The sequence below is a fragment of the Cupressus sempervirens genome, chromosome 1, assembly GCF_028749045.1.
Source record: "Cupressus sempervirens isolate cs-2001-9-10 chromosome 1, ASM2874904v1, whole genome shotgun sequence".
Lineage (NCBI taxonomy): Eukaryota > Viridiplantae > Streptophyta > Pinopsida > Cupressales > Cupressaceae > Cupressus > Cupressus sempervirens.
Genome location: NC_143118.1, coordinates 92,339,739 through 92,353,607, shown reverse-complemented (window position 1 = coordinate 92,353,607; position 13,869 = coordinate 92,339,739). Strand labels below are relative to the sequence as shown.

Here is a 13,869-nt window from a genome sequence, read left to right as displayed (position 1 = left end):
AACCCTAGCCTTAACACTAAATTAATTTGGATTAATATGGACTCTAGCTCTAATGCTAAATAAACTCAAACATACACAAAATGAAATCAAATTATAATCATAAACTAAATGTATTGTGACCTTAAAATTAATTCAACCCATATTACTAAACATAATTGAACAATACATTTTCTACTAAACCAAATTAAATGATAATACAAAACTAAAATGAAAGATAACCCTAACTCCAATTGAATAAAAATACATATTGAGTGCTAACCCATACTTTCAATTAGGTTAAATTTTTAATCTAAAACCTAATTTTTATTCTATATATAATCCTATAAAAATCCAATTCTACATATAACCCTAACCCTAACACTGAATCAAAATGAGCCATAACCCAACATTTAACTAAAATATAATCTTAATATTAAAGAAAAAATCTTATTTCAACCTAACCATATAAACCAAACTAAAAAGAAAAATTAAGTAAACCTTGTCCCTAAACCAAATAGAAGCTCAATCCTACTCAAATTGGCCATTTTCAATATTGAACAAAACAACCCCATCCCCAACCCTATATTAAATTTGACCCATTTTTCCAATTAAAAATTGATTGTATTAGAAAAGTAAATATATAATTAAAATTTTATACAAATCTATATTAGAGAACTAATGTACTAATATAACAGTATATAATAAATAATAAATATTAGAATTTTATTCACACAACTTCCCCTCCTGATGCTACTAGCTATATATATATCCTAGAGATATTGAGGCTTTAATTTACTTTGCAAAATATTATCACCTTGAAAAATTAAAGCCGCGATATCTCTTGACAATATATATATGCAAAAGAACACATATTTTGTAAAATCAAAGGTAACATTTTACAGATGAAGCATTGTGTCACATCTATATCTTGTCATAATATTTATAGTAGTTGAAGAAACCAAATAGCTAAGAATATAAATTTCATCTTTCCACAAAAAAAAATATAGAGAATAGCAAAAAAAAAAAAGGATATCATTTTTAACTCTTTGATAAAAATTTTTAAAATTTTTTTTTTCTCAATATTTTGTAATCTTTATTGCAACATTTCTTCACATATGACTCAGGTAAAGAATATTTTATTACTTTAACAATCAAATTAAATTAATTTTGATATTTGATATTTTGCATTCATTAGTACAAATGTGTCATCACTTTCATTTTCTTCTTTCTATTTTTTATTAGGACCATATCAACTTGTGCTTCATTTGTCAATATTTTTGTATTCTTAAACATCAGTATAATCTTACTTTAGTATGCCTATTCTTATGATAATTTAACATATTTTTACAACATTAATGACTATTATCTCCAACCAAAATGCTTTAAATGTTTTTATATAACAATCATATATTCATATATGAATGCAATATCAAATAAGAATCTTAATCATACATGCATTTACCTAAATTGGTGACTCCCAGGCATTAATGTTCAATAAATAACCGAATTGCAAAAAAACTTAGGTCCTTAGCTAAACAATTGTTAATATTCAACCTCTCATATCTCTATCCCTAAAATGTCACATCAGAAGTAAAATACATGTTATTAGATATTAAATATTGATTTAACAATCCACTAGTTTGTTGGCTATGTTCCCAAATTATGATACTTTCTAACAAATTTCTTAGCCAAAAAAATAGAGGAAGTGTTTGCACGAAGAAGAAAGAAGGACATGACATATTTTACGAACTGGTTGTATTTGGATATTCAAAATCACACAGACATATAACTTCATACTTACCTGCTTCTATTATGGAGTGTAATGTAAAATTGTTTTCAAATTATCACTTAAGCAACTAATTATTATGAAAATGAAATTAACAATAGAATTGATAATATAATCTTTAAAATATGATTCCTAAGTCAATTTGGTAAATTACAATTATGTTCTTCATTACTTCTCTACGATATAGTTTAAGAGTTTGCGAGTGGAACAATAACATTCATCCTTCTCATTTTATATTTTTTTTCACTTTGCCAAAACCCATTTTAAAAAATTTGTTAGCAACCATTCTTGCATCATCATATATTTTATCACAAATGACACAACATAATATTAATATTTAATGCCGATAGGCATTCTACAATAGTAGAATAAGGAAGTGAAATGGTGTGAGTGTGTTAATGTTAACTTTTATTCTTCCAAGTTAAATTTGACAGCCATCTACATGTCAAAAGTTTAAATCTTATTATAAATAGAATATAATTTTAAAAATAATTTAATAAATACAACATAAAATATCCCTTTAAATTATAATATTTGAAGATATAAATCATCCATTTTTTATGAAAAAAATAAATAAAAATAAGTTAGTAAAAAATTAAATAAATGGAGATGAAAGAAATATAAATAATTTTAGATGTAGTAAATTAAATTATAATTATTTTGTAGTGGATATCTATTTCTTTAGATAGATTTATTTAAGATATATAAGCTATTATATCACTTTAACTATACTAGTTTATCTATACTAGTTTAACTATATATAAGTCATTATCACTTTAAGAAAACACTAAAAAAAAACTAATTGTATTAAAAATATACGCACTACTATGCAATTAAATAGTAATTTCAAAATATATTAGTTACTATCTATATCTTAAATAAAATGCTATAAAATTGAATTATTTTTATTTCTTATTATATTATTTTTATTTGTCAATATCTAATTATAAATATAAATATTTTGACCGAAACATAGATGATTGTAATATTCAACATAACTGTAAAACATGTTCGAACGCTCACCCCACTGGCTGCCACCCTTTCCGCCATTTATAAAATAGAAACGGACTGGGTATTATTATCATTTTTTCCCTAAAATTGCAGACATTTATGACTCTGGCTCCATTTGATATAGCTTCACTTAGGTTCGGAAGAATTGGAGAAGTGCAATGCAGGCGATTCAGGCCAAGAGTTAAGTCCGCTTCAAAGTGCTCTTACAATCGACCAATTCCTTCTTTGGAGGAGACGTTAGAAAAAAATTGGTTCAATCCCTATGATTGGTAGTCAGCCGTTTAGAAATAGGTAATTTCATTAATCTGCTCCGATTAAGGGTTTGTTCTGTAAATCATTCTCTTGTTTCCACCGAATATGCTGTGGATTTTATTTGAGTACGAGGACTAGTGAGTAATAAAACTCTTGTTCGTTATTGTTTCAATTGGGTACGCGTTTAATGGATTCCTGTATTATGTTAATAGATTTCGTGAGGGTTCGAAGTTTTTCTAGCCATGGGATACGATGATGATCGGTAAGTAACTATTTTCTCCTTCTATTTTGGGGTTTTAGGAACGATGGTTTACACCATTCAATGCTTTCTATCAGGGTTAGGTCTTTTGGTGAAGTGCATTAAGAATGGGGAAATCACAAACACTGAACGTATGAGTGTTTTCTTACGTAATCTTTTGGCTGTCATTCTCTGCTCTAATTTGGTTGTGTAGTTAAATAGATACAGAATTACGGTTTTCCTTAAATTTTCACCAGGTTCCAAACTTTCTTCTCTTTTTATCTTAAGAGATGTAATCAAAGTGTTTCTTTCATTGGAAAAGTTATAAAATTTGGATATGATGCCAGAATTTAAGCTTTAATGGAAAGCGTAGACATAGTGCAATGTTTGTGCGGAGAGAATTTAGCAGAGTTTAGGAAATTCCCCTAATTTATTAAAAAGATTCTGACCTCTGTAGCGGCCCCCATAGATATGTGTTAATAGCAGCGATACTTAAATCACATTAACTGGGAAACAGAAGTTTGGCACTCCTCGAACTAATCAGCTTTTCTTCCTCTTTACTCTTGATTTTGTGATTATTGCCCTGCACAGGTTTTCTTTCAAATCTTGGTCAAAAAAGTTTTATGAACTCATGCACATTTTGGTGCTAGCAGATTTTGAAATTTACTTGTTCTATTGCGTGACAAGTGCAGCTTCTTTTGAGTATCCAAGTTCTGATTTAAATTTAATTGCTTAATTCTACTTGATGCTCTTGTGTTTGTTTCCATACTCCATTAATCACTATGTTTTTAGGGATATTCAAATGAGGTCAATTCTGCCAAGGCTCACTGTTTTTTTCTTTCAATTTTCTGTTTACATCCCTTCCAGCGCAGCTTGTATGGCTTACCTGAGATTTCATATTTGCGTGTGCTTTATTCAGCGCAATTTCACCTTCATTATGCCTGGTGGATGTCCAAACCTCAGAGTATTTTGACTGTCTGTAATATCCATAATGGATATTTTTCACCAAATTCTCTCAAATAAATTTTAGAAATATAAACAGATAAATTCCTCCAATAGACTTCAGAATATCCAGCATAAATACCAAAATACTTGGATAAAAATATAGTCTCAGAAATGTTTTTGCATTTCAATCTTCAGTAGTACAATAACCAAACCCAATTGTAAACCCAGAAAACTACTGTCGGATTGGATAATATGAAATGGATTTTTTAAGCACAAGTGAGATACCCGTGCGATAAGTCCAACAGACAATGAGTTTCCGTCCATTGCTTCCAAGCTTGAGAGTTTCCGTTCTCAAACTGGCTGAATGCAGAGCTTCCAAATTCTCCAAAAGAAGAAATCAAATCATAAACCAAGCATGCTGAAATGAATCTAGCTTTCTTCTTTTAATGGCCAATACAGTGACTCTTCAGTTTCTAACGCCTGTCTCTTTGTCTTCGCTCTTTTTAAAATAGCCTTTTTCCACTTAAGAGAATGAAATGCCCCTTAAAAAAGTAATAAAGTGACATAATCAAGCACTTTATGTCAATAGTCACTTTAATAATAAATCTTTTAATCTTCAGGTATTCAAATTATTGATCAAATGGACTCAGATAATCATGTATGATGGCTCATTGGAAAAGTCTTGGCGAGACGCTCCCAGTCCAACATTGAAATGCCAGGAATATTGAGCCCTACGGACTTACTATAAATAGTAAGTATTTGGAAACATTGCTGAAATCATTCTTATTGGCCTCAAATTAGAATTGCCTAGATCAATTCTCACTTCAATCCCAGAAAAGTTTTACTTGGTCCATGGGACCAAGACAAAATGGGCTAATGACAAATCATAAATTAATGTTTTAGAAAAGGGGAGTTTACAGTCACTGCCAAATCCATCATTTTTTTCTTGCTCGATGTTCATGCAATTTTGTGGGCCTCTCATACCCCATCTTAGGCCAATATAATATCATCTGCTCTTGACGACTCTTGAATGTTTTAAGATCATTATCATATGTGAAACCACATTTTCTTCAGACAGATATGCCATGTGTCTTTCAAAAGAGGAAAACTGATTCTATGATAACTATTTATAATATGAATAAACTGAACTCTTAGTAAAAAGATGTAGAAGCTCAATTCTAGTGACCAGGTGTACAAGTTCATTGTAAATTCTTCAGTTGTCCTAATGCTATTCACTGAAGGAAACACTGAAACCCTTGCGGCCTGCTGCTTCTTATTTTGCATTCAATCCACCTTTAGTATCGATGGTAGTAGCTTTGAAATAAAAACATAGAAAATGCCTTTTATTAGTTTCTGAAGGATGTCTGACCTCTATTTCTGCTGCCATTTGATTGTGGGTCACAAGATTGATGTTCTGTGATTCTGTCCAGAGGAATAGTACCAACAAGAATTATCAGAAAAATATACATCATGCTTGATTAGTCCTTTTTTTGCTAAATGTTACCACCCTGTTGGTTACAGCTTCATCTTTATAGATTGGTACCAGGGTACTTGACCTGGAATGCATAATTAGATCCTTGCGCTCAACTCATTTTTGTCTTAAGATTTTACTTAAATTATAGACTGAGACGAGACAAAAAGATTATTTATCCCATTATCAATAGTTACAGACTGCCCTATGACAGTAAGGGATGTGATTGCTAAAGTTTAATCACAAATCCTTGATGGTTAAACATTGTATTAAGAAATGGCCTTTTGAGTTAACCTGAAAAGTGGTGACAGTATGCCTGAAACAAATAAAAGCAGTAGCAAAAATTTAGGCCTAGTTTTCCTCTTTTTTTTTTTCGTATGTTATATACGATGAAAAGAAAGGTAATGAAATCTGCATTTGATTTACTTTGTTTTACCATGATTAAAAGTTAGGAGTGACATTTGTCAGAATATTTATCCGGGTAGTGAGTGAGTAAAAACAGAAACTAAATAAAAGTAAATAAGTGATGTTGGTAGTAGTTTGCGTGTATGCACTTTTTGACATTTTGAGTGTTTTCATCCATTACCTTTTCACTGTTATTCTATGTTCTAATTTGGCTGTGTAGTTAAATAGAGATACAGAGTGATGAAATCCTTATTACAACCTTTTCCCTGAATTGTTATGGTCAACCTATTACATGGTGTGGGGTAAGCCTCAATCACATTCTTAGGATTCATAGATGAGTTTTATCACTAGATTCAAATGCAAACTTCATTGCATTTATGGTAGAGTTATAATCTGCTTGTTTGTGGTGATAGGAGTTTAAATGTGGGTCAAAGAACATTAAGAGTACTCTGCTACCATACGCTTGATCAATATTATTTGCATTTTGTGAAATTTTAAAGTGTATATATATATATATATATATATATATATATGTGACACATCTTTTGGAGGCTTTTAATTTACTGGAGAGTTCTTGTTGCTATCATTTTTGAAAGAGTAATTCCATTGTTTACTGGGAGATTGGGGTATCAATATTATGAAACATGTGAGATAAGCTTGGATTACATGTGTAGGATTTGTAGAGATGAGTTACGTTTTTAGTTACCGGATTTGTGCCTTAGAGGCTGAATCCGGATGCGTACCTGGATTCATGCTGATCCGGGCAGGATCCTTGTTTTACACAGTGGATTCGTCCGGATTTGGAGTTAACTTGTCTTTGAATTATACATTTTCTTTTTGTTGAAAGGTAGTTTGCAATCATTTTAACTCTCTTTGAAAATGTTAGTGTGGCTTATTTTGGCACATCTGAAAACCAGATCTGTTCTAACATATTCAAACTGTACGTAAATGTTAAAAAAATGCAAATAGTAGGGATCACATGTTTTGATATTTCTAAAATGAGTTTTCCATTTCAAAGCAGTCATTGGAGTGAATACCCTAGGAAGATGTGCTAGCACGTTTGTCTTTAGTATTAACATCCCTTAGAGGTGATTTTGTTCTTTGTGATTAAACTTTATGATTATTATAAAGTTACAAACATATTTAAGAGAAAGATTATAGAGGAAATGATTTTTAATGAAATGATTTGTGCACACACAACAATTCTTATTTGGAAATAAGTAACATTATGACACCATTGGTGTGCAGTTATCGTGATGAAGACGGGGAGCCAATTATGGATCCAGACATGCAATCAGATAGAGAACTCACTCCAGAGCCAGCAGACGAGGAGGATTGGCAACAAGAGCAATCCCGATCTCCTGCCTTTGATTCTGGAGAAGATGATAGTCCCAAACCTAAACCAAGAAAAAGGCTTATAAAGAAGAGTGTGCAGGAAAGCTCTGATGAGGCAGAGCAGTCACGGAAGAGGAAAAGTAAAGACGGAGCAACTAGCGACTCTAAGAAAAAAAGGAAATCCAAGGATGATGGTGATGGGAGAGAAAAGAAGGCAAAGTCCAAGTCTGGATCTGCAAATAAGTTCAAGAGACTTGCAAAATCTGCAGGAAAGGGTGAGAGCTCTAGGAGTGACAGGGGTGATACAGAAATGAAAGAAATGTGGGACACAATTGCTGGAGCTGATTCAGAAGTTAGTTTCCTTTGTCTTCTATTTGTTTTCTGCTTACAAAAGATCAGTTTTAAGATGACTTTGATGTTTAGATTACTTAATTATAGAAGTGTGAGTTCCTTACTTTTGATTAGCAATACTCATAAATTTTAGGATGACCAAGAGGGCCAAAGAACTAGAGATGACGATGCCTTTATTGATGATGCTGGGGTTGACCCACAAGATCGTTTCCGTAGTGATGATGAAGGTTCGATTGGTGATGCTCCACAGGTATGATTCTGAATAAACAATTAAACATGAAATAGAAAAGCTTTTCTTTATATTGTTTTCTTTTCATCCTACGTAAATGAGGAATATTACCATTGTAATAATAGACTATGCTCAAAATTCACATGTTTATTAGGTGTGGCAGCCAATGGTTTCCAGAAACAGTAATTAGTAGTCATAGTCCTTACTGCACATCAGATCTGTTTTACAAGTTCTGTGAATCAGAAGTCTTGTATTAACACTTGTATGATAGGTGTGGCAGCTAATGGTTCCCAGAAACAGTAGTTAGTAGTCATAGTCCTTGTTGCCCATTAGATTTGTTCTACAAGTTGTGCAAATCAAGTCTTGGATTAACACTTGTATGATTTACGGTCAACACAACACTCAAATTTCAGAAAGCCCCTTGACCATTCATCCAATTTAGTAATTACTAATTTGCAATACTAGTCCTATTAACCAAGAACCTAATGCTTCCATCATGAATAAATGAAGATGAATGTGTACTTATGATCTGAATGGAGACGGCAATATTATTATTGGCAGATGCCTAGATATATAATTATATTTAAGAAGCTGATCCTGATTCTGGTTTGGATTTTGATTTGGGGATTTGTTCAGGCCAGATTCTGGTACCATGGGTATATATAGACACTTTTGAAAGAAAAATAAAATAAAATATACATATGTATGTATATCTATATCTATATTTTATCTATATATATACGGCATGCATATGTTAATAATAACAAAATCAGAATTCGATTAACACACACACACACAGATATATATATATATATAAAGTGGTATGGGGAAACTTGTCTCCTCCCTAGGAGACACGTCTCGGAGACTTTTTGCGTCTCCGGAGACCTCAAAAAATGTTGGAGATTTCATGACAGTCTCCTAGAGTCTCGGAGACTCCGAATCCAAAAGATGAATTTTCCCCAGAGTCTCCTAAGAAAAATAAAATCAAAAATATAATATTTAAATTATTTTATGTATTTTAGGCCTCATTTTAATGATTTTTAATGCAAAAATTAAAACCAATGATAATATAAATGAATTAATCATTTTAATATTTCATTTAATAATTTAAAAAACATTAGAAACACTTTTAATCTTTTAAATTTTTATTCCAGAATCCGACCCGACCAGCAATATTTAGAAATATTTGCAATTTTATCTAGATACTAACATGGAATCCAACATGGAGAAGATGATGTTTTGGAAAGCATGACAGCTGAAGACCTTGGGATGGATTGCAGCCTTGTGGAGTAGATGATAGTATCATCATCATACTAGATACTTGATAATTTCTGATTTTGGTTTAAAATACTAAGTTTTTCATTTTTGTTTGCATATCAGCAATTTAGCATTAAACTATATTTTTTCGAATTTAAACTTTGAATATGTAATGATAATCTCAGTGATTATTAATCTGATATGATGATCATGTGCGATATTCAGAAATCAGATATAACTATGAGAATCGGTAATGTGATTATGTGAGTTTTGAACTATTTGACTCTATATTAATGTGACATTACTATAGTATTTAGTTTAGTCTTTTAGTTTTACAGTTTTACTATTTTGAAAAATAGTCATACCAGCACCAGTACCAGTACCAGAGACCTCCAAGTCTCTCCATCTCCAGGTAACCTTGATATATATATATATCTGAATCTCACACACACACACACACACACACACACATTATTAATAATCAGAAATAGTCTATATATATAAAATAAATTATTGTTAATTTTAATAAAATTGTATTTGAGGTCGACCTGTTTCTTAATGACAACATTCCTTGGGTTAGTTTCCCTCCTAAGGCCAACATATTTTGAAAAAGTTAGTATTTGGCCATTAAGGAGCAAGCGATTCGAATTTTAGGATGCCTAAGGAGCATGTCAGAGTAAGGAGCATGTCAGTCATCTGAGATGAAAAACTCAGAGGCTTGACAAGGTTTTAAGACCTAGAGCTATTAGGGAGTCAAATTGTAAAGCCCAGTTGCTCGGCCCTGCAAACAGCGGTGCAATAATATTTGCTATCTTAAGGTGCCCATTGACAGCTTGGGTGGGACATGACACATAGGCAACAACCCTCCTAAATAGTAAATACCAATTGAAATCATTGAAGGGACAAATGATCTGAAGTAACTAATCTGATATTTTTTAGCCGGTTTGCACCAGTGCCAGATATCCAGTACTCATGTATGAATTGAGATTTAGACATTGAATGATCATGCCATAACTTCCAATTTTTTTGACCTTCAAGTGTTTCAGAACCTAGTTTTCAATCATATTGTTTATGAGCTGGACTCTTAGAGCTTCTGAGAAACATATTTCCTGAAAGTGTTGAATTGTGTCTGTATGTTTAACTTTGGATTATTATTGAAAGGAAGTTATTCTCTGTGCTGTCCTGGTTTATATCGTGGGCCCTGATTAATGGAAAAAATTATAATTAATTTTGATTTTTTTTTTGATAGGTAACATTTTGATTTTTAATTGATATTAAAGGAGGAATTACATTGGATTTGCCATATGCATAAGTTGGCCAAAAGCATTACAAACATATATCTTACCTACCCCACAGACATATATAGATGATAAACAAAAAAAAAAGGGCATTAACACACCAACCAAAAGACAATAACATCCCCACCTACAAAAACCACATAAAAGAGTCGTTTTATATGCCCAAGGCAAAGACACTGTCCACCTCTGCCAACCACCTGTGCTTAGTCCCTAAACATTGTGCTGCCTCCTCCCTCATGAAATTTGGAATGGTATGGTTGTCCTGAACTGACCTTGGCATGCTGAGATGACTGGTTCCTTAGCGATGCTTACTGCCCTTACTTGTGCCCACCTATCCAGCGACATTCCATGCACCGTGGAATCTCCAACATTCTTTTGGGCTTTCCTTTCAAGCTGGTGTCACAGGGGCTGTCTTGGAACTGTCACACTCTTCGTGGCGTTGCCTTCACAAACCCCTGCCTCTCCTCACTTGACACCCATATCTTCTCCTGCAGGAATTCCACAATCCTCGTCCACCCCTTCTTTGCTTGTGGAATGTGCACCCCTTATGGATTTGCTGATGACTAGACGATCAGGGTTGAACCGAAGAATCCCCTCCCCCAATCAGCCTTCATGGCTCCTGTCCCATCTCCAACCCGACACCTAGAACAACTTTGTCCACAATCTCCTCTAGCCCTTGTTGCCATTGTGAGTCAACACATGCTGACACGACCCTATGGACTTCCTCCTTGGTCTCACCAATTAGCAGCGCCAATGCCACAAAGAGTGAAACCACATCCAAGTTGGAGCATCTCCTTGAATAGGATTCCAGATACTTCATTCCAAACATCTGTTGGATGCCCTCCAAGAACTCCTGATCATCAAACATGAAAATGTTCTTCAGATGCCTAATCGTGATCTTCCCTTTATACGATTGTGTTTGATTGTCTGTTTCAAGCGCAAAATTAGCCTCCATTTCCATTTCTCTACTGAAAACCCTGTGGAATGCCCTTCCGTTCCTCCTTAAAATCACACTTTGAACAATTTGGAAGCAGTTTCTATGCGGGGTGCCAATAAATAATTACAATCTCTGACACGTGCGAGGTATTGATATTTCATGAATGCCGCCAGGAGTATTAATTCATGATTTCAATTGTACTCCCTTCTTTAGTTAGCGAAAATGCTTTTTTGGCCTCTTCATTGTGTTAACCAATCTTTATTCCAAGTCGAGAAGCCTAAGGTCTTTAAAAAATTCGTTATGAATCCCCAAAGCTGCATTCATGCCCATGTTGGTCAGCTTGTCTGGCACCTTATTTGCTTCTCTGTATACATGGGAAACTTTAAAGTCCTCAAACTCTATTAACAGGCATCTAATTTGCTGTATGTGTTTGTCAAGATGCCACACTTCCAGCTTCCCTTTCTTAATTCTAATTAGTGATTATCTCTGAATCCCCTTCAAGTTGCACTCTACGGAAACCCAATTTAGCACCTAAGACTAAAGCCTCTTTAGCCACTTCACATTGTGCCACATTATTCGTTCCATCGCTCAGTTGTTTGGCTGCAAAAGCAAGGGTTATGCCCTGATTTCTTGCTATACAACCACATTTAGAGACCCCCATATTTCTCTGAGTTGCACTGTCAAAGTTGATTTTTACCCATCCTTCCTTTGGTGGTAGCCAATACACCTTTTCCCTTCTCTGTTTAGGATTAGCCCTTAAAAGCCCCAAGTTACTTTGTTGAGATTTGTGAAATTTTGAGAAGAGTATTTCTATGCTATCAGACCTTTTAACCTACCAATGTGTGATTGCTTTATGAGAGAAGAGGAAGGGAGCAACCATGAAGGTAGAGAGGAAGAACAACCTCGGTAATGTTGGAATGACACTAAAGAAACGACAACCCGCATAAGAGATACACTGTTGGACATGGTCCAACTATTAAAAGGGTTTGGGCCAGCAGCTGAGCATGTATAGTCCTATATAAAATAGAGAACAAGGGAGCAACACAGATGGCGAGAAAATATCAGCCAATACAAAGAGCTTTAGGGCCAACTAGTGGAAAAGGAAGCAATAGTAAGTGTTAAGGAAGAATAGCTTGAGTTGGAGGAAGAAATGGTAAAGTTTCATGATGCATATTATGCCTTAAGCCTTGTCATATGTGAAGATCTGACTGTCAAAGACTACTATGAGATCAAGAAATCAATGGGGCATGTGCGGAGAAGTTATAGGGGAGGAACGATATTCAACACCTATTGGGAAAAATCACCATACTAACTTTTGATGGATTTGGAAGCTCATCAAATTGTTTCAATCCAATTCTTGAAAAAGAGGCTATCAGATTTGCCACCTTGCATTTTGAGGGGATAGCTCATGGATTGGTGGTATCACATGATAACGCAAGAGCATGTCTCAATAACTTCTTTGGAAGACTAACAAAAGATTGATAGAGAGATTTGATAGAAGGTATCTAGAAATTCACTTTAGAGAACAAGCACTACTGAAGCAAGAGGCTAAGGGGGAAGACTTTGTAGTAGAATTTCAAAATCTTGCAATGATGATTCCAAATGTGACAAAACGGAGACATTGTTTTATATGTAGAAGGCTTAGCTGAGCCTCTCATAGGCTTAGTAAGGGCATTTGATCCAAACACGTATGAGAATCCTCTCATAACTACTACCTCTCTGTTGTTTTGAGATACCCACAATATTTTCTATCACAAATAAATATATATATATATATATATATATATATATATGATGCCACCATGATACTATGATGATATCTATAAATCATACTTATTAATACATGTATATATATACATGTGCATATACGAAGGGAATATGATGTTAGAAACAAACCATATTTCTCTAAACTACACACGTATATAGATATACATATATTTATAGGTGCAATTTTAGATATAATAAATAGCATGATGAAATCATATATTTAAAATAAATAAAAATTATATATAAATATATGCACATATATAAAATGTTTTGAGAAAAGGAACTTTTAATAATAAAAAGCTTATAATCTTCTTATAAGAGGCGACCATCTACACTTGGCGTCACCTTTCAATGCAGTGACTTTTTGAAAACCGAAGATCTTTTGGAACTGTCATCTTGATCAAGGCGAGTGCTTGAGGCCGTGGCTTGCTTGGCCAAAGAGAATGTTATATTATTAAACGTCTTGCATCAAGCGATACACGATTTCCATCTCACAGTAAGCCAATTCTTTCTTCCTTTGGGTCTTCTTGGTTACCATCCTAACTCTCTCAACCACCATCAAGGATCGGCCATCAAGCCGCACGGCTTAGAAAGAGCATTGGTTTTTC

At 33.5% G+C, this 13,869-nt stretch overlaps 1 protein-coding gene across 4 annotated transcripts in view; it reads left to right on the top strand.

Moving 5' to 3' along the window:
• Window positions 1-2,740: 2,740 nt before the first annotated feature.
• Window positions 2,741-13,869, top strand: part of LOC149576377 (protein IWS1 homolog 1-like) — a 54,238-nt gene continuing 43,109 nt past the window's right edge. For 3 of the 4 annotated variants that reach the window (XM_089817073.1, XM_089817080.1, XM_089817078.1), the window contains exons 1-4: window positions 2,742-3,067; window positions 3,241-3,290; window positions 7,336-7,774; window positions 7,907-8,023. In XM_089817073.1, the coding sequence (XP_089673199.1) occupies window positions 3,271-3,290; window positions 7,336-7,774; window positions 7,907-8,023 (576 nt within the window). In that variant the 5' untranslated portion in view covers window positions 2,742-3,067; window positions 3,241-3,270. Of the gene's footprint in view, window positions 3,068-3,240; window positions 3,291-7,335; window positions 7,775-7,906; window positions 8,024-13,869 lie in introns of all 4 variants that reach the window. The other variant, XM_089817077.1, reaches the window with a different exon arrangement.